Consider the following 18660-nt stretch of genomic DNA (forward strand, 5'->3'; position numbering starts at 1 on the left):
TCTGAAGCTGTACCAAGGAGAGCATTCTGACTGGTGTGCCAGTGTGTGGGACAAGGAAAAAAAAAATCAGTTGGAACTCAGCCAACATTGTCATGGACATCAGTCTTCACTCCTTTGAGGACACCTACAAGAGGTGGTGTCCTAAGGAAGAAGCTTTTCTCCTCAAAGATCCTCACCATGCAGGCCATGCCTTCTTCACACTGCTACTATCAGGGAGGAGCAGGAGCCTGAACACCCACTGGTACAAGGACAGCTTTCTGAATGGTCAATGAACCACAGCTACTTTTTTGCTTTCTCTTTTGCACTAACTGAAATTTTTTTTTTGTGGAATATTTGCACTGTAATCCTGCTACAAAACATTGAATTTCATGACCTGCACCTGACAATGAATTCTGATCTGAGAATGGATGCCATGGGGGCAGGGGATATAAATGTGCTTGGACATTTAAAAAAAAAAGTGCTGAAATTCCTTACCTATACCTGTATATGAAGAATGTTTGACTGAGTGAGAAGTACTGGCAATCCCTTTGTTCATTCAAACCTTCCAAGATTTTAATTGTCATGTGCTCATGCACAAAATTTAAAGGGGAGAATTCAGAAAAAAGAAACCAATAATTTTACAGCTTTTGCATGAAGTGTATCTGAAAATAGTTTTGAAACTTCATTAAAGTTAAAGTTCTTCAAGAGTTAAGCATGAGACTTAAGTTTGCTGATTGCCAGTATGGACCCATATTTTTCACATGCTTTGTAATATTGTTTTGATTTGTATTTGGCCATAATACAAGCTGTCCTCTTATTAATATAGTAGTTACCGTAATCATAAAGTGTGCTGCTTGGAAATATGTATTGGTATACACAAGGTTGACATCCTTGTTCGTAATGGTCATGCAGATCAAATTTGCCAATATGTGGACCTTTCAGTTGCTTTGAAAACCTATTTAATCTGATTTCTTTTGTTACAGACTCATTACATGTACTACGGGGATCTCCTCAGATGCAACACAGGGATTTTGGGCTTTCCATTACACATAGGCAAGTAATGTACAAGAAATACCTGAATATTTTTGCTTGTGTCTTCAAATATTTAATGCAGAGGTACATACTCTTGTGCTTCGTTTACAACCTCCTATTTTCAGCAAAGACCAGACGTGAGATGCAAACTTCTCGTCTGCACTCACTGAGGAGAAGGATATTATAGTCAGAGCATTCTTGAAGGAGGATGTGAAATTTTGGAACATTTTATCATTAATAAGGAAAGAGTATTAGAGAGCTCAAAGATCTCCTATCTGTAGGCTTTGAGATGAATCCCACGCTGTTAAGGGAGGAAACTGCTGAGGCCCAAACAGAGATATTTAAATCTTTGCTGGCTGTCGATGAAGTACCACGTGACTGGAGGACAGCAAATTGTGATTGTGAATTAGACACTTTGAATCTCTTTAAATTTCTATGTATCATATTCAGGAAAGACAAAATAGATTACGATAAGAAGAATATTGAACCACTTTAAGCATTTTGTGAACTTTATTTGCTTTTAATTTAAAAAAAATATAGTTTTCTTTGATACTGATCATATAATTGTTAGCTTTGCTTTTAATTTTCTTTTTAGCTATAAAGCTGCCCATTACTACTGAATGAAACCATCTTCAACTGAGCTATGATCAATTATGCTTGGACTAAAAAGGGCTATTAATATTTGCTTGCAGGTTTTCAACAAAATCCTGGCTCTCGCAGACATGTCAAGTGTGTCAAAAAAATATGATGTTTGGTGTGAAGTGCAAGCACTGTCGGTAGGTGCAACTGGAGCAATTATGCTTGTAATCATTGGGACTGGCACCACAGTCAAGTGAAGAACCTCACCTAATGAATGATTTAACCTGAAATAATATCCATCCATGGAATTGCCTGGTTAAGCTGCAAATTTGATCCTTGGACTTTTTTAGTCTTTTTTTGGGGCACCACAGTCTCTGCAACTAATTTCCACCCGGCTCAGTGAATGTAGGTTTTTGGACCAAACTACATCTGTCTTTGCAATGAGACATGTACTTGGGAAACAAATGTCTTCGATTACACATCTGCTGCAGAATGTGTGACTTCTTTGGTCTTGTAAAAGCAAAAGGTAAACTTTTTGAGGGTTTGACCTAAATATTTTAATTCATAAATGTTAATTCTGACAAACTTTCATTTGGGGAATGTTACTGTTTCTAAAATGTTACTATTGCCCTCTCAAACCCTGTTAATTTATATAATCATTCAAAAGAAATCTTTAAATACCTGGAACTGAAGTAATTCAGCTCCTTTGAAGGGCCGGCAGCAAAGCAGAAGATAAATACCAGGATCTTTTCAAGCAAGATATACCATAAAGATAGTAGCATTCACTGGTGACCTTTCACGGAAAATCCTCATTTCTATTCTTCCTGTCGAATTAATGTTAAGGATCAGTAATCGCTATTGCTTAGTTTTGAAACTTGAATGCATTTTGGTACTGTATTTTGCTTTCCTCTTAGATTAAAGTGCCACAACAAATGCACAAAAGAAGCTCCTCCGTGCCGGATATCATTTCCCCAAAGTAAGATCATATAGAGTGCACAGTGTTATTTCCTGTAAGATGTTTTGTGAATTTCCCAGCAGATTTGTAAAATGTACACCCCGTAGCCCTTTACAGTTTCATTATATGGCCCATTTTCGAACAATGAAGCGAGAAAAATCTCTTGGAACTGTTGAATTCACTATTGTAGCTGGAAGATGAGGTGCTTTTCATTGACCATACTTGTCACAGACAGATGGATCAGAGAACGAGTAGAATGGGAAATTGGGTCGTAATCATCTGGAATCTCAGGCAACTCTGAAGATTTAATGTGGGCACTCTGCAATGTTTACACCAAATCTCCATTTCTCCTTTCCTCTGTAGAGCAGAGCACGTTAGTTTGGAAAATGTTCAGGTGAATTCCTGCTTCATTTGATAGGGCAATTTGAGTCCCAGGATGGTAGAAAGGGAAGAGTTGAGACGGTGTGTTATCTTCTATTAACTGTGGGAGGTGCATCATGAGAAAGAGTAGGATCACATAGGCAAGCTTTAAAAAAAAAAGAAATGGTCCCCTCTGAATCCTGGGAAAGGCTGGGCAGATTTGTCTGCTGTAGAATCTAATTGGAGCTAGCAGAAATAATACACTGAATGGTGAAGGCGGTGAGGTGGAATGTAAGGACCGGGGAACACTAAGTGTGCTCTTTCTCTGGGAGGAGAGCCGGCGGGAGTAGAATAGATGAAATGCAGTCAAGGGCTTCGTCAACTATTGTCAAGGGAAGGAGGAAGACATTTCGAAGGCCCCTGTGAGCAAAATCTCATCAGAGCAAATACAACAAATAAAACAAGTTGAATGCAATGGAGAGAGGATGGATGAAGGTATGGTTGAGATAGCTGGGGAGCCCGTATGTTTGTATTTTGTCATTTAAGGTCTTGTCTCAAGCAGCATTCATATGATGCATTGTTTTACTTGGAGAAATCAATAATTTGTGTTTTCCTTTGTTAACTAGTATCAAAAATTCGAAGAACTGAGTCTGTACCATCTGATATAAATAACTCTGTGGATAGGCCTGGAGAGCCTCAGTTTGCCACTCTTCCAAAGGCACCACATAAAAAGGTAACACAGTTTGTGGCTTTGTAGATGTTTATTAACAGCTTAGTAACCTTTTTAATGCTTAAGTTTTAAATCTGAATGTCGTCAAATAAAATGATTTACTCTGGAAAAACTGACCATTAAGCACATCTGGGTGGCAACTGCTTCCGCTCTAGCGATTTGAATCCAATTCTCATCTCATGCTGCCCATATTTTCTCTGTGGGGGATGATTTCTGCTTTCTCTCGTGAGGATTTCCTCAAGGTGCACCATTTTCCTGTCACATCCCAAAGTCCGGTGAGTTTTTGGACTCATTAGCCTCTGTAAATTACCCCAAATGTGTAGGTGAGTCGTTGAATTCCAGGGGATTGAATGGGGAACATGAGAAGAATAAATTGGGATTTGTGTAAATGGAAGGTTTATGATTAGCACAGACTTGGTGAGCAGAAGAGGCAATTGCCATGCTGTAGGCATTATGACAATTTAACAATTGCTCATTGTCTGTCTTCTGGCTCTTTGAACAGGATATCAAATTAATTCCAAGCACCTGATTATTTTTCCTGTGACTTGGAACACAAATCTGGTCTGTTTATTTGCATTGTGAGATTTTTTTGTTCATTGATTCTAGATAAATAACTCCTTTCATTCTGTAATAGTAGCCTATACACCAACAAATAATAGAAGAACGGAAAAGGTTTGGGACAAAAAGGATCATATAATTTTTGATAGGACTCCTAGCCTTTATTTTAAAATATATAAATGTTAGACCTTCAATTATTATCTTTTCTATTTCGAATTGATTTGTTCTCTTCACTGTTCCTCTGAGCAGTTCCATGCATTAATTGTACCTTGATACAGAAATTAGAGCTTTCTTTTCATATTTCTTTATTTTGTAGCGGCAGCTCCTCTGCTCCTGCAATAACACACACAATCAGACGGGTTGAGCTCAGAGAGCAGACTAGTTTATTGCAGGCTGCTGGGCTGCACTTATACTCCCAGCCTGGACCTGGCTGAGAAATGCGCTGAAGGGCGCTGATGTCACCCAGGCGTCACGTGGTCCCCCAGCGCGGGCTTCTGAGCCCCGTGCTGGGAGGAAGGGAACACCCCCGATGGCGCCATTTTGGCTGGCTGCCCTGCTGCGTGGCTTACAAGCGGGGCCGGTTCGCCTGCCTAGTGGTGAGCCGCCACAATTTCTCCCTTTTTGCTGCTCTTTGTCTTTCTCTCGTACTGTAAGGGGTTGGAGTGGGGGGGTCGAGTCGATACTCATGGTGACTCATTGGCCTTCGGCAGTCAAAAATTGTATATCATGTATGTTACATTTTGAAAATAATGTGACATTAAAGAAACCTTGAATCTTCAGTCAGATTTGTTGTCCATAAAAATAAAGTTGATGGGGACATGAACTGATTGATTTTTGTATCAATGTGGTAAAAACACAGAAATGCTGGAGGAACTCAGCAGATCTTGCAGCGTTCATCGGAGTTAAAGATATAACGTTGGTATTATCGTCTTTATCTCCTATGGACGCTGCAAGACCTGCTGAGTTCCTCCAGGATTTCTGTGTTTTTAATTACAATCACGCCACATGCAGACTTTTGTGTTTCACTTCAGATCAGTGTGACCCATACTGAGACATATTAGCCAATGTTTTTCTCTTTTTTGTCTTTCCACTGACTCTACATGATCTGTATGACATCTCATCATGGTGACCTACATTTCACAGCTTTTGTGTCACTTTGAGTTTTTTTTGGTCTCTCTGTCCAATGGCTCTCAACCAAATAGCTTCATCAACACATTTACACAATGTCATTCGAAGTCCTATTTCCCCACCCTCAATGCAGCCTGAAAACAGTAGTTTTCTATTTCCTCCAATTCTGATGAAGAGCCATGACCATGTTTCTCTTTCCAAAGATGTGGCCTGAGTTTCTGGACCTTTCTGCATCTTCTATCATTGGTTTGTGCTTCTCGCATCTGCAATATTTTGATTGATTTTTCCCCCCCCCCTGATGTCTACCAATTTCCATTGCTTTGAAAAAGCAAGCATAGATGAGTTTTACACAGAGTCTGAAGTAAGACTGAAGAATGTGGCAACATAGTTTATGAACATGTGATTAATCCATTTTATCTCCATTATATTGTGGCAACAGTGGAAATTCAGAAATTGCAAATAGTGAAATGTACAAGTTTTATTGCATATTGTTTCACATTGTATTGCAGATGAATAAATAAGTAATTAAATTTGAATGGCTTCTTTTTCCTACCCAAGGATCACGTACCAGTTCCTTTAGATTCCAGCAATCCATCTTCAACAACCTCTTCAACTCCATCTTCTCCAGCACCTTTTCAGTCTTCTAATCCTCCTAGTGCAACTCCACCCCCAAATCCTTCACCGAAAGGTCAGAGAGACAGGTTCAAATTTCCAGGTAAGTATTTAAAACAGAGGTATGCATGGAGATCCTTGTATTGAAAACTGCTTTAGAATTTAAACCAATTCCTTTGCAGAATTTTGAAATCCAAATTAAACCATTTCATCATGTGCAAACATGCTTTATTTCTTAACATCTTCTCTCTAAAAATAATGATGTTCCTCTTTAATGTCCCAACCCCCACCATCCTTGCACCCTCTGACCTTTTATTAATATAAAACTATACAAGTTTCTTTCTGTGTGAAATATGTTGTAGCCCAACTGGAAATTGTACTGTATGAATTTTTGAAAAAAAAACCTTAACTATATGAAGCCATTCAGCCCAAGGTTTGTAAACTACTCAAAAAAAAAGTCATGCAGTCTAATCTCATCTCCCCTTCTCTTCTCTCCCCCCCTCCCCCACTAATGGTCCATAGTCCCACAGGGCACAATTCTTCAAATACACATTTAAATTATTATGGTTTTTCCCTTTTTGGGAACTAAATCTCTGATCTCTCGCCCTCTGTGGGTGGAAAGAGGGCGATCTTTCCAAAAAATGATCTTTTCACCTGTTTTTTTTAAATACGCCATGGCTTAGGGAAATTTTCTCTATTTGCATTTCAATTACATTTCCCCTCTGTCCTTAAAAAAAAACAAACGTGTCAATCTTTTCTCAATATTCTTGACAAAGAAACATCTTTATAAATTTTTATGTGCCGCTCTGTGCAGTTGCATCCTTTCTGTCGTGTTATCTCCAGAAATGTATGCAGCATTTGAACTTTGGCTTAAATACTTTTGTCCACATTTCTAATTTACTTCACTGATTTTTTCATTGTGTACTTTGGCTAATAAAGGATAGAATTCCATGTGTATTTTTAACTTGGTTTATTAGCCTTTTGGTACCTTTAATAATTTTAATACTCCTGTTTCTCCATGGTGCACAAAATACTACCATTTATTGTGTACCCTCTTCCCCTCCTGCACCCTCCCCCTAATGCATTACTTCTGTGGAACGAACTGTCAACCACATGGTCGATTTTTGTGTCACCTTCAAACTGTCATTTCTCCTGCAGTCTAGGTTTTAGTTCCTACTTTATTGAATATGCAAATAATTGAATAACAAGAGGAGTGGAATTTCCCTCACCAGCTTTCCAGCCACAAAAAACACTCAATCATTGCCCCTCCTGTCCCTTGAACCTATTTTTGGTCCGATTTATGAAATTGCTTTGGATTTTATTATTTTTTAAGTTTATGATTAGCCTGCCAGGTGGTATCTTGTTAAAAATCCTTGCTAAAATCCATGTTGCCTACATGAAACACATTGTCCACTTTGAACCTCCTTGTACTTCAGAATCCCCTAAGAAATCCCTGCCGACTGCCTCTCATTAATATGCGCCTTTCCAAATTAATATTTGTACTCCTTTCGAATGCATTCTAATAATTTGCCTATTATTTAAGGCCAAAATTAAATTGACTGGCATTTCTACTGAAACATTAACACAACGTTAGCAGTTCTCTGATGTTCTGGCATCAGTCTGGTAGGCAGAGAAGATTGGGGAAACATAAACTGTAATTGAAGCCCCTGCTATTTTTACATTTATTTAGTATGTGTCTACTTTTAAAGATAAAACCCTGGATAGTTTTTCCGTTTCTCATCAAATTGTTTTTTTTTGTCTCAGTCTAAGCATTGGATTCACACTTTGTGGAAAGTAATATTCAATAAAAATCTTGCCCACAAACAAACTATCCTTTTGACCATTAATTGCCTTTACTTGATTATATTTTGCTGCTTGTTTGCTAATTAAGCATCTTTGAATTTGCCAATATTTTCACCTATGCTTCCTCAACCCTGCTAATTTTCCTCTTACACTTTCAGCTCTCTTTCCAGACTTTGTGTCCAAAACACTCTGCCTCAAACATGCATGCACATTTTGCCGACACCTTCCGTTTGTGCCCCTGGTCCTCCAGGGACCTGGTGGTTTTACAGTTACACCTTCATGAAACTTGTTTACCGCAAGTCCCTCAAATTTACTTCCCACATTTTGTTAAATTCCTACCCGTATGCAAAAATACGAAGTATGTTTTCTAAGGATGGCCCTTGCCAAAGGGCTCAGGACCGAAATATTGGTTATATATTTTTACCTCCTATGGATGCTGCAGGTCCTGCTGAGTTTTGTGTATTTACTGCAATCACAGTGTCTACAGATATTCTTGTTTCACTTTTATAAGGATGGTATGCCTGACAATTAATAGAATGTTTCTTATTAAGGATTACGAAGATTTGTGCCTTCCAAATAGACATAATGATAGTGTGTTGCTGGAATTATCAATTCATGGTTTTAGTGGGTTTTTAAAAAAATTTAGCCATTACAATTAGGTGAGATATCCTCTTGCAGCAAGTTGCAAGTTGTTTCAGTATTTGTGACCTTTTTAAAAAAAAAAAGTAATGTGGTTGTCCATAGTTTCATTGAACATACTGCAGCTAAAAATGCACAAATATTTGAAAATTATTGGACAAAATTATTAATTTCAGGTTGCAAAATGAGTTTCCCCCCCCCCCTCCCCAAATTCTGCTGATAATTATACATGAATATTAGATTGATCAGAGGCAGGCTGCTTTCGTCATGTTAAATTTCTGACTGCCATTTTCTGTTCCTCAGATGGGCAGAATATTTTGTGCTATTCAACCAAAAAGTGGGCGATCAATAAAAATGTATATTGGGCCCATTTACTAAGAATGGTATTTGACTACTGTCCTATAATTTCTTCACTGATTCAATATCTATTCTTCTGCCTGTGTGATCTTTTCCCCAAGCTGCATACTACTTTCATCATAGACAACGGTTTATCTTCCCAGGTGAGTAGAATACCTCGTGTTTTCCTCAAACGTTTCTTTCTTTATCTTTTTAGTTTCAGGCCACACACTTGCACCTGAAGGAAAATGCCTCTTAAGACATTTACTGACTTGCCTAGTAACTTTGAGCACTCAATTAGTTTAATTTGTCCATTATAGTGAGGTCTATTTTTTTTAAAAATGGTACATTCAGATTAATGATTGACCCTAATTATAACTTCTTGTTATCTAGATGTTCCTAGCCCCTCGTTACATGTACAGCCTGACATCTCTGAAGACACTAAGTAAGCATGTATTTTGTCTTTATTAACATGCATACATAAATGGAGTGTTTTTCTATTCTGGGTTCAGCTCATTGGTTGCTACAGAAGATGTTTCTTTCTGGACCATGTTTCTCATATCAGTAATTAATGTCAGGTGCCGAAATAACCACTGCCGTGACTCACCCTGATATCTTGTGATTGATGATGCTTATTTTGTCTGGTCTGGGAGTAGATTGATTTTCACCATCTTGGTTGGGAAATGTTCAAGGATAGAAGGTGGGTGTAGCATAAGAAGTACAAGGACCGGGTGATGAGTGGGGGAGGAGTGGTTTGGTGCTTTCTCATGGACAGTAAAAATATCAAGAAAGGCCAAACGTGAATATTTTCTGTTGAAAGCTATTCTTTTCCAAGAAAACTGTTGCAATGCATTTTGCTCTTTTTGTCTTTTTATTTCCTTTCTCCTTCAATCAATACTACTGCCCATTATCATAATGGAGACATAGGACATGAAAAATCTTTAGTTATAATTTAAAGCAACTGGTTTGTTAAATGAGCTTTTTTAAATGAACTTTGCTCCAGTTTTTTGTACAGATTAGATATCAGAGAGCATACTATTAAGGTGCAACAGTTTGCATTGGTTTTGTATCCTATATGGTTTTTTCACCTTTTACCAAATTAGAAGTTGTATTGAGGGGTACAAAAATGTCGGTCTTTTATTGTTGAGAACCCAGCAAAGTCTATTGTGGTTCACTTCTAACCAGTGAGACATTATAGTGGTCCACTCTGCTTCTTTTGGCACTATATCGTAAAATCAATAGCAACACAACAAAAAAAAAAGTTTTTATACAATATAAAACACCCCCTCCCTTCAAGGGGAGCCAAAAGACCCCATAAAACATAAAAGTGAAATCAATTCTGAAGTACACACCAATGGCATCATGAAGAAAGCCTCTACATCCTCAGGAACTTCAAAACCGTATGTTAAAAATAGAGTTCAGAAATAAAAAATAAATTTGTTTTATTTCAGTCTTTGAAAATGAAATGTGTACATTCGCTGGGGAAATTATCTGTTGCTCTTTCTGGAGAGAGCATTGTCACACACTATAAAACAATATTTACAATATGAATGGCTGGGCTTGGTCTTTCTTTCCTGATCCTCAATTATATTAATCCCACCCACTGATCATGAAACTTTCTGGCCCACCTCCATTGGCCATTGCTGATGCCTGAGAGTGGACCAATTGTTTCTTATCCCATTGCAATCATTTCCCAATTTATTAGGGCCACTGAGACCTTAGATCTTAGTAAAGCAAGCTTATTTTCCACTTTGTGAGCTTGCTTAGTGAAACCAAGAGGATATCACTATGGGCCAATTACCTTCATCCCATGCTGGTCTGGTTCCTGCCTTCAGTTTTGTTCGTTTTGCCATCTGATATAATTAAACTTCCAACAGTACATTTACTGTAGAATGTATTCTTGCCTTTGCAGTACCGTAGAAGAAATTGAATCTGAAACTGTTGAAGATGCAGAGGTACGTTGACGTTAAGTAATCTGGATTGTGTGGTTTTAGTTAATTCTACAAATCATATGGACAGAGAACGAAATGCTGAACAATCAACCAGAAATATTAACTCCTGTTTCTCGTTTCACAGGTGGTGTCTGATCTGCAAAGTATTTCCACTATTCATTGTTATTTTTGGTAGTATTGTGTACTGTAATAACATTTTTATGGTGCAGTACTCTAGCTTTGTTGTGATTGTAGTTAGTGGAACTATACTTAAGAATGAATCTTGTATTGGATCTGATACATTTTCTTCAGACAAAATGTATGTAATGTTGATTTCCAGAAAGCTGCAAACATTTCATCTAGGCATTTGGATGGTTTGTGGAAGATTAATTAAATAACTAATTTTATACAGATTGTTAATGGATGAAATGAGTAATTGAACTTTAATCTCTTTAAAATATTGCATAACAAATAAATGCTTGCAAATACACATTTTACACTTTCCCTAGATAAAGTCCTGAGATAACTCAGCTGCAGATGATTCCTTCTAGTCTCTTGTAACCAAAGATTGACCCATTTTCCTGAAGGAAGAGTTGCCAAGAGCACCCTCCCACACACTCACCCCTTCAGACCTCTTTCTTGCATCAGATTATTTGAGCTAAATTGGAGTCCCAATGCATTGTGGATATCCAGGCTGAGAGAATGGTGCACTTGTTAAAAAAGTTTGTGTGAAATTTACATTGAGGCAGTACCTCAATGCATTAGTTTCTGCCTCTACATTGTGGTAATGCTAAATACTGCAGTTGGGAATTTTGCTTTCCATACATTCTGGACTTTTGTGTAGTTTGGGAGAGCAAAGGTACTGAAACTGCTTCTTAGATTGGGAGAAAATAAAGTGCCTGAAGGCAATCTGAGATCAGGGGAAGCTTTGGATCAGATCATCTATCAGGTATAATTGATATACGAGGTGGGGTTCTAGTGCCAAATTTTACAAAAATTTAATTGACAAAATATCAGTTCAAAATTTCATTTGCACAAATTAAATTCTCATTTTTCAATTTCCTTTCAGAATGAAGATCGAGCACTTGAAGATGAGGAGGCTAATAAGTTAGAATTGGAGTATGAGACTGATGAAGTGGATGATTTACCAAGTACGAGATTGCATTGGAAAGGGCCAATTTTTCGAAAGGCCAGCCAGACAAGTGTCTTCTTACAAGAATGGGACATCCCATTTCATGAGTTGGAAGTTGGAGAGCTGATTGGCCAAGGGAGATGGGGAAAAGTTCACAAAGGGCGCTGGCATGGAGAAGTGGCAATTAGGTTGTTAGAAATTGATGGTAATAATCAGGATCATCTGAAATTGTTCAAAAAAGAAGTGATGACTTATCGGCAAACAAGGCATGAAAATGTGGTACTTTTTATGGGAGCTTGTATGCATCCTCCTCATTTAGCCATTATTACAAGGTAAGTGAAATAGGAGTGTTCCTTTTCTATCTTGTACCTTATAAATATATACCTGTTTTATTCAATCGCAATGTCTTATTTGTGCAAAATAGTGGTTATTTTTTTCTTTCCTCAAAAGCAATAATTGAACAAGATTTTTTGTAAAAGTAGAGGTAGTTTTACAGTGGGATGTCAGTGCAATATACGTGCATTGCACTGACTGCAGAATGATGTAAAAATTTCATTCTCTGACTAATGGAGATTTAGCAGAATGCAAGAAGTTCTCTGGTTCAATGTAGAATTTTGTTTTATGAGGTCCCAACAACTACCCACAGATGTGAGCAGAAATATTTGACAATTTGTGCATGACGCCTCATTTCTACCAAAATACATTGGCCTCTAAAATTCAAGCTACCCTCTCTTGCTTGCTCTTTGAAAAGTCTGGAGGTTGATTGAAGGGGAGGGAGGGGAATGGTAAGCTTGTCTCCATTTCTCAGGGCATCGGGTATAAGAAAAAAAAAGTCACATTGCAGCTATATAACCCTTTGCTTAGGCTGACATATAGAATTGGCTGCAATTCTAGTTACCTGGAAAGGGCACAGAAGAGGTACTTCCTGGATTAGAGGGTATGTGCTGGCAGGAGAGGTTGGAGAAACCGAGGTGAGTCCTCTGAGAGGAAACCTAATGGATTCATAAAATTCTGATAGGGTAGACAGATTTTTATTCCTCTAGAGTTAAAATGTCAAATTTTAGAGATGTGTTTAAGGAGGAGAGTTAAAGGCAATTTGTGGTGATTTGTTTTTTTTACACAGTGTTGGGTGTGTGGAATAGGCTGCCAGCGACAGTGGTAAAAGCTGATACAGTAGTAGCATTTAACAATTATATGGACACATGGATATGGAAGGCTATGGGTCATATGCAGGCAGAAGAGACTTAGCTGCCATTCACATTCACAATTTCTATCCTGGCTTGCTTTCCCAAAAAAAAAAAACCAAATTCTAGACTTGGAACGTTGTCAGATATTTTCAGCATGTGACCAATGTATTTTCTCCAGTTTCTGTAAAGGTCGGACACTCTTCTCATTTGTAAGAGATTCTAAAACTACACTGGATATAAACAAGACAAGGCTAATTGCACAGGAAATTATAAAAGTAAGTATGAAAAGATGGTTTTAATACAAATTTTCCTATTAGAATATTTACCATGTATTTCGGCGTACAAGTCAAATTTCAGATAAGTCAGGTCCCCATATTCAGCCTCCTTTTCATGGTTTTTATCATATTATTGGGCATACAAGTCAACACTACCCCCCAAAAATCGCATTGACTGAGCTGTTGGGTGTTGCCAGAAGGTGATTGTTATCATGAAACCTCTAGCAAAATGACGAAGGTATGAAGTGAGTTTTAAGTTGAAAGTAATAGAAGTGTTGGCGGTAGCCTGTGTAACAATTTCGTAGAAGTCTGACTCCCAACTAAATGCCTCACGATGGAATATGGAAATGCAGAATTGCATTCCCTTGGAGAAAATCACTTGCAATCTTAGGGGGAGACATGATACATTCGTTAAATTGTGGCAGCCATACCTGAAATACATGGGCATGTAGATTGACTAGCTCCCTATCCCCTCGAAATATGGATATTATAAAAATCTGACCTAGTAGGGAAAGGAATGGGGTTAAGGAAATGGATCATGGCACAGGTGATGTGTGTGTTTTCTTTTTAGCCCTTAGTTTTTCCTTTGTGTTATTTGGTTTTTTTACGGTTTGGAGGGGGGCTATGAACCCCATTTGTATTGTATAATTGGTATGGTTATATGTTGGGGGGTGGAAATAAAGCACCCTTTAAATAAAGCATGGCAGACTCTGTACGTTGAATGTTGAAAAAGATTGTATTAATTGTTAGAATTACTTTGAGTCTGTGGAATGAAAAGAAATCAAAATAAATTATTAAAAAATATATAATAGAAGTGGCCAAGAAATCCAACAACTGCTGCTGCAAGGATATTTGAGAAGTTGGTAAAAGACTGAAGAAGGAATGAAGGTGCTTTAAGAAAAAGTACCAAAGAAACCATGTTGGATGAGAAAAGGATTCCTCCGTTGGCCAAAGTTGGAAAATCACCTCATACCATGGGTACATGAACAGAGGCAAGATGGCTACATAGTCACGAGAAATAAAATCAGAGCATTTGCACTGAAGTAGGAAAAGTCACACTCAGAACACAATAAAGAATTTGAGGTGCAACCGTTTCATGAACAGGAAAAATCTGGTATTACAACAAAAATTGTTCAGAAACTACCAGAAGATCTTGATCATAAAATTGTCAGTTTTCACCAGTTTATTATACATGTCACTGGCAGAAATATCAGTTTGCCTTGTCAAATCTTGGAAACATGGATGAATTTTACATGCTAGGCAATAAAACAGTGAAATGTAAAGGAGTTTGTTGGACTGGGATATGTTTTGCAGCCATTTAACCAAAAACACTAAAAATAAATTAGCACTAAATAATACTTACATTGCTGTTATCCCAGGTGGTTTGACTTCTATATTGTAACCATTGGATGTCTGCTTGAACAAGCCATTTAAAGATCATGTGCATGAAGAATGGAATACTTGGATGATGAGTGGAGAAAAATCCTTTATAAAAGGCAGGCCAATGCATGCTGGCTCACTTAATGTGCTGTGTAACTTTGTGGTCAAAGTATGGAATAAAGTGCAAGTACAAGACTAATAAAATCTTTCAAAAAGTGCAATATCTCTAGTGCAATAGATGGTACGGAGGATGATTTATTGTGGGACACTGATGACAAAACTGACTCAAATTCAGACTGGGACCCATATGATGACAGGGTAAACAGTGAGACCCTGGATGTGCTTGCCAAGGTCTTTGCCTCTAACCTTTATAGTGATTTTGTAGGATTTTAAATGTATTTTTTCACCCCCCCCTATAAAATTTCTTTCTAATATACTGGAAGCTTGAAAATTTATTATAGGTTGGGTTCTTATTTGGTGTTTCGGGTCATTTTATATGCCAAATCTACATTTTTTTTAGTTGAATTTAAGGTCTCATTTTTGTATCTGGCGTACAAGTTGATCCCTGATTTATTTTTTAGTGCTTTTTGAGGGTTTTAAGACTCTATTTATACGCTAAAATATACGATAATTTAAAAATGTGTAGTTTTGTGTTTTTTTGAAACAATGGACTGAATCTTAACCTCCAAACATGAGTGATTTGGAGAATTGCCTTGAAATGCAAAATGTAATCTGCAGCCAGAGGCATACGTGGCTACTCCCCTGTGGCTCATTTCCCATCAGTCTTCTCTAGCTTATCAATAAGGCATCACAGAAGAGGTGTTGATGACAGGCTAGAATGCATGGCAGAGCAGGCTTGAAGGACCCAAGTGGCTGATTCTGTTTTCTTCTGTTCTCTCTTGCACCTCATCACAAGTTGATGAGACCACACTTGTAGTATGTGCATAGGTCTGGCCACCCAGCAATAGGAAAGATATCATTAAGCTGGAATCTTTCTAGGACTGTGGGCTTGAATTATGGAGAGCCTGGATAGGCTGGGACTTTTCTCCCTGGAGTGTAGGAGGCATCTTAAAAAATCACCATGAGCGTGGATCAGGTGAGTAGCTCTGGTCTTTATCAGGGGATTGGGAAATCTAAAACTGGAGAGCATAGATTTGGAAGTGATCAGAGAGATGCTTTTTCAGTCAGGGTGTTGGATATATGGAATGAGTTGCCAGAGGAAGTGGGTACAATTGTTCAGTGTAAAAGACATTTAGATGGGTTCCAGGAAAGCATTAGCTGGATATGGGTCAGATTTAAATAAATGGAGCTAGATTGTGTAGGCAGCTTAGTCGGTACGTTGGCCCAAAAGGCCTGTTTCCATGCTGTAAAGCCTGACACTTTTTCTATCCAGGCAAGAAAGTCGATTTCTACAAACTGCTTTTAAAAAATTCTATGTCACAGAAGATTTGTTATTGCTCACGTGAATTTCACTATTAATTACATCTAATCAGTACCTGCATGGGTCCTAGCGATACCTGCCTTTTTGTTGGCTGTGTGGATCAATCCATGTCACAAGGCTTCCCAACTCTTTTGATACATTTATGACTACATGATGAGCTCGTCAACTTTATCCACTTTGCTGCTTTCACCCCAACTTCGCTTTCACCCCAACTTCATATTCACTTGGTCTATCTCTGGCACCACTTTCCCATTCTTTGATCAGTCTGTGTCCATCTCTGCAGACATTTTCTACAAACCCACCAATTCCCACAGTTATCTCGACTACACTGCTTCACACCATGTTACCTGAAATGATTCTGTTCTTTCATTTCCTCCATCTTACACTTTTGTGTATTGCGCACATTAAGTACAGTTCCTGTGCGATGCAGCTCGACTGGGATGCATCCACCAATTTTTAATTTCACATGCGTGAAACGTGATAGGCTGCAGACGCTGTGATTGAGTAAAAACATCGAAATGCTGGAGGAACATAGCTGGTCTTTTCAGCATCTCTAGAAGACAAAGGTATATTGCCGATATTTTGGGTCTGAGCCCTTTTTCAAGGAAAAAAATCAAAATAGGACAAAGCAGGATACATATATATCAGAAAGCCTCAGAATTCAAACAATGGGGGAGGAGGAATCCAGGCCAACAAAATCTTAATGTTTTATATTTGCATTCTAATATATTAATGCACATTACCTTGCATTTATTGTTACTTGTTCCGCAAATTCTTCTCTTGTATAGGTTTGCCACACTTCATAGTAGTTTTCTTATTCTAGGGGATGGGGTACCTTCATGCAAGGGGCATTGTGCATAAGGATTTGAAATCAAAGAACATATTTTATGAAAATGGAAAAGTTGTTATCACAGACTTTGGGCTATTTGGTATCTCTGGTGTGGTGCAAGAGGACAGGTAAGATGTGAATGCACTTTCTAAATTTTTTTTTTCTCCACTTCCTTCTCGATATATTGGTTCCTTCTGAAAATATAATTCTCAAGGAACTGGTTGGGCTGTATCTGAGGTTAATATGTGGCTGTGAGATTTTATAGAAGCATAGATCATTGACCCAGCTCACTCTGCTGATCAACGTGTTCATGGCTGGTTCAGTATCCGAATTCAGTAACCAGTCCTAACTTTCTCCTTTATTCCCTTTTAGCTATCAGTGGTATATTTAACTCCTTGGATATATTTAATGATTTGATCTGTTGATGAATCCACCGATTCATCACTCCTTGGGTGAAGAAATATTTCCACATATCAGTCCTGAATTATTTACACTATCCAGTATCTCTCGGCTGTGACCCTTGGTTCTGGAGTTGCCCAACATCTGATCTGTTAACCCCTGTAAGATTTTTTTTGAACGTTTCAGTGAGGACTCTAGCAATCTTTAAGGTCAGTTGGCTCAATCTCTCTTTGTATGTCAATTCTGTTGTCCAAGAATTGAACTGGTGAACCTTCACTACACTCCCTCAAACAAGGACCATTCTTCTTTGGATAGGTACCAACTGTACACAACATTCAAGGTGTGGTCTTAACAAGGGGCTGTCCAATTAATTTGCGGTGTCCCTACTCAGATTTATTGTCAGAGTAATACATGACATCACATATAACCCTGAGATTCTTTTTCCTGCGGGTGAGACAGAATTACCATTTATTGGGGTGGGGGGGAACTGTACTCAATGTATACATGTAAGCAAATAAATGTAAACAAACTGTAATTACAAAGGAAAAATAAATCAGTAAGGTGCAAAAGTAAGAGTCCTTAAATGAATCCCTGATTGAGTTTGTTGTTGATGAGTCTGATGGTGGAGGGGTAGCAGCTGTTCCTGAAACTGATGGTACTCCTTTCCTGATGGTAGCAGTGAGAAGAGAGCATGCATTGGGTGATGTGGACCCTTGATGGTAGCGTTCCCTGTAGATGTTCTCGATGTTCTATGTAGTAAGTGTATGCTGTTGCCCTTGTGTAATTTTGATCTTCTAGCTTTCTAGTCTGTGCATAGAATCTCAAGTATTCATCTGGAGCATCAAACGCATTATTTTCCAAAGGGGGATTTTCCAGCTTTATAAGAGATCCTTCCATAAGATGCAACTTAGCTGAAAAGAATAAAATTGCTGAGCCACGTGAGAGACACATGACAGAATAAACAGGAGTCCCCTAAACCAAGCTATTTAATCAAACCTTTTGTAAAAAATAGTTTATTCTTATACAGAAAGTGATGGGTAACTGCATTGCTGGGGGTTGTGGCAGAGACTATATAAGAAGAACATTTAAAAGACTTGGAGATAGGCACATGGCTGTAAGAAAAATGGAGTGATGGGTGTGAGTTAGGGAAGGATGAGACTGTTGTGCAGTAGGTTTACATTGGTTGGCCCTATTCTAAAAAGCTTGAGAGTTTAAAAACTTATAAATTCAGATCATATGGTGCAAAGCTGTAATTAGTGAAAAGTACCCCTATTATTTCTTGGATTAAATACGTTAACACCCAAATTTTAATTTAATCCTAGCTTTTTATTGAGTAAGAGCTTTTTTGGATGTGGTTAAGATGGTTCCCTCTACA

At 38.0% G+C, this 18660-nt stretch overlaps 1 protein-coding gene across 13 annotated transcripts in view; it reads left to right on the forward strand.

The window, feature by feature from the left end:
* Window positions 1-18660, forward strand: part of LOC138749636 (kinase suppressor of Ras 1-like) — a 118643-nt gene that overhangs the window by 81453 nt on the left and 18530 nt on the right. For 11 of the 13 annotated variants that reach the window (XR_011348790.1, XR_011348791.1, XM_069911299.1 and 8 more), the window contains exons 6-16: window positions 963-1032; window positions 1704-1787; window positions 2505-2566; window positions 3532-3638; window positions 5880-6036; window positions 8834-8875; window positions 9105-9156; window positions 10624-10666; window positions 11712-12106; window positions 13140-13236; window positions 16881-17014. Coding sequence is in view for 11 of the 13 variants with exons in the window: in XM_069911299.1 (XP_069767400.1) it covers window positions 963-1032; window positions 1704-1787; window positions 2505-2566; window positions 3532-3638; window positions 5880-6036; window positions 8834-8875; window positions 9105-9156; window positions 10624-10666; window positions 11712-12106; window positions 13140-13236; window positions 16881-17014 (1243 nt within the window). In the remaining 2 variants the exon portion in view is untranslated. Of the gene's footprint in view, window positions 1-962; window positions 1033-1703; window positions 1788-2504; window positions 2567-3531; window positions 3639-5879; window positions 6037-8833; window positions 8876-9104; window positions 9157-10623; window positions 10667-11711; window positions 12107-13139; window positions 13237-14615; window positions 15215-16880; window positions 17015-18660 lie in introns of those variants that run through there. The other 2 variants (XM_069911308.1, XM_069911302.1) reach the window with 2 other exon arrangements.

Source organism: Narcine bancroftii, chromosome 14 (genome assembly GCF_036971445.1).
Source record: "Narcine bancroftii isolate sNarBan1 chromosome 14, sNarBan1.hap1, whole genome shotgun sequence".
Lineage (NCBI taxonomy): Eukaryota > Metazoa > Chordata > Chondrichthyes > Torpediniformes > Narcinidae > Narcine > Narcine bancroftii.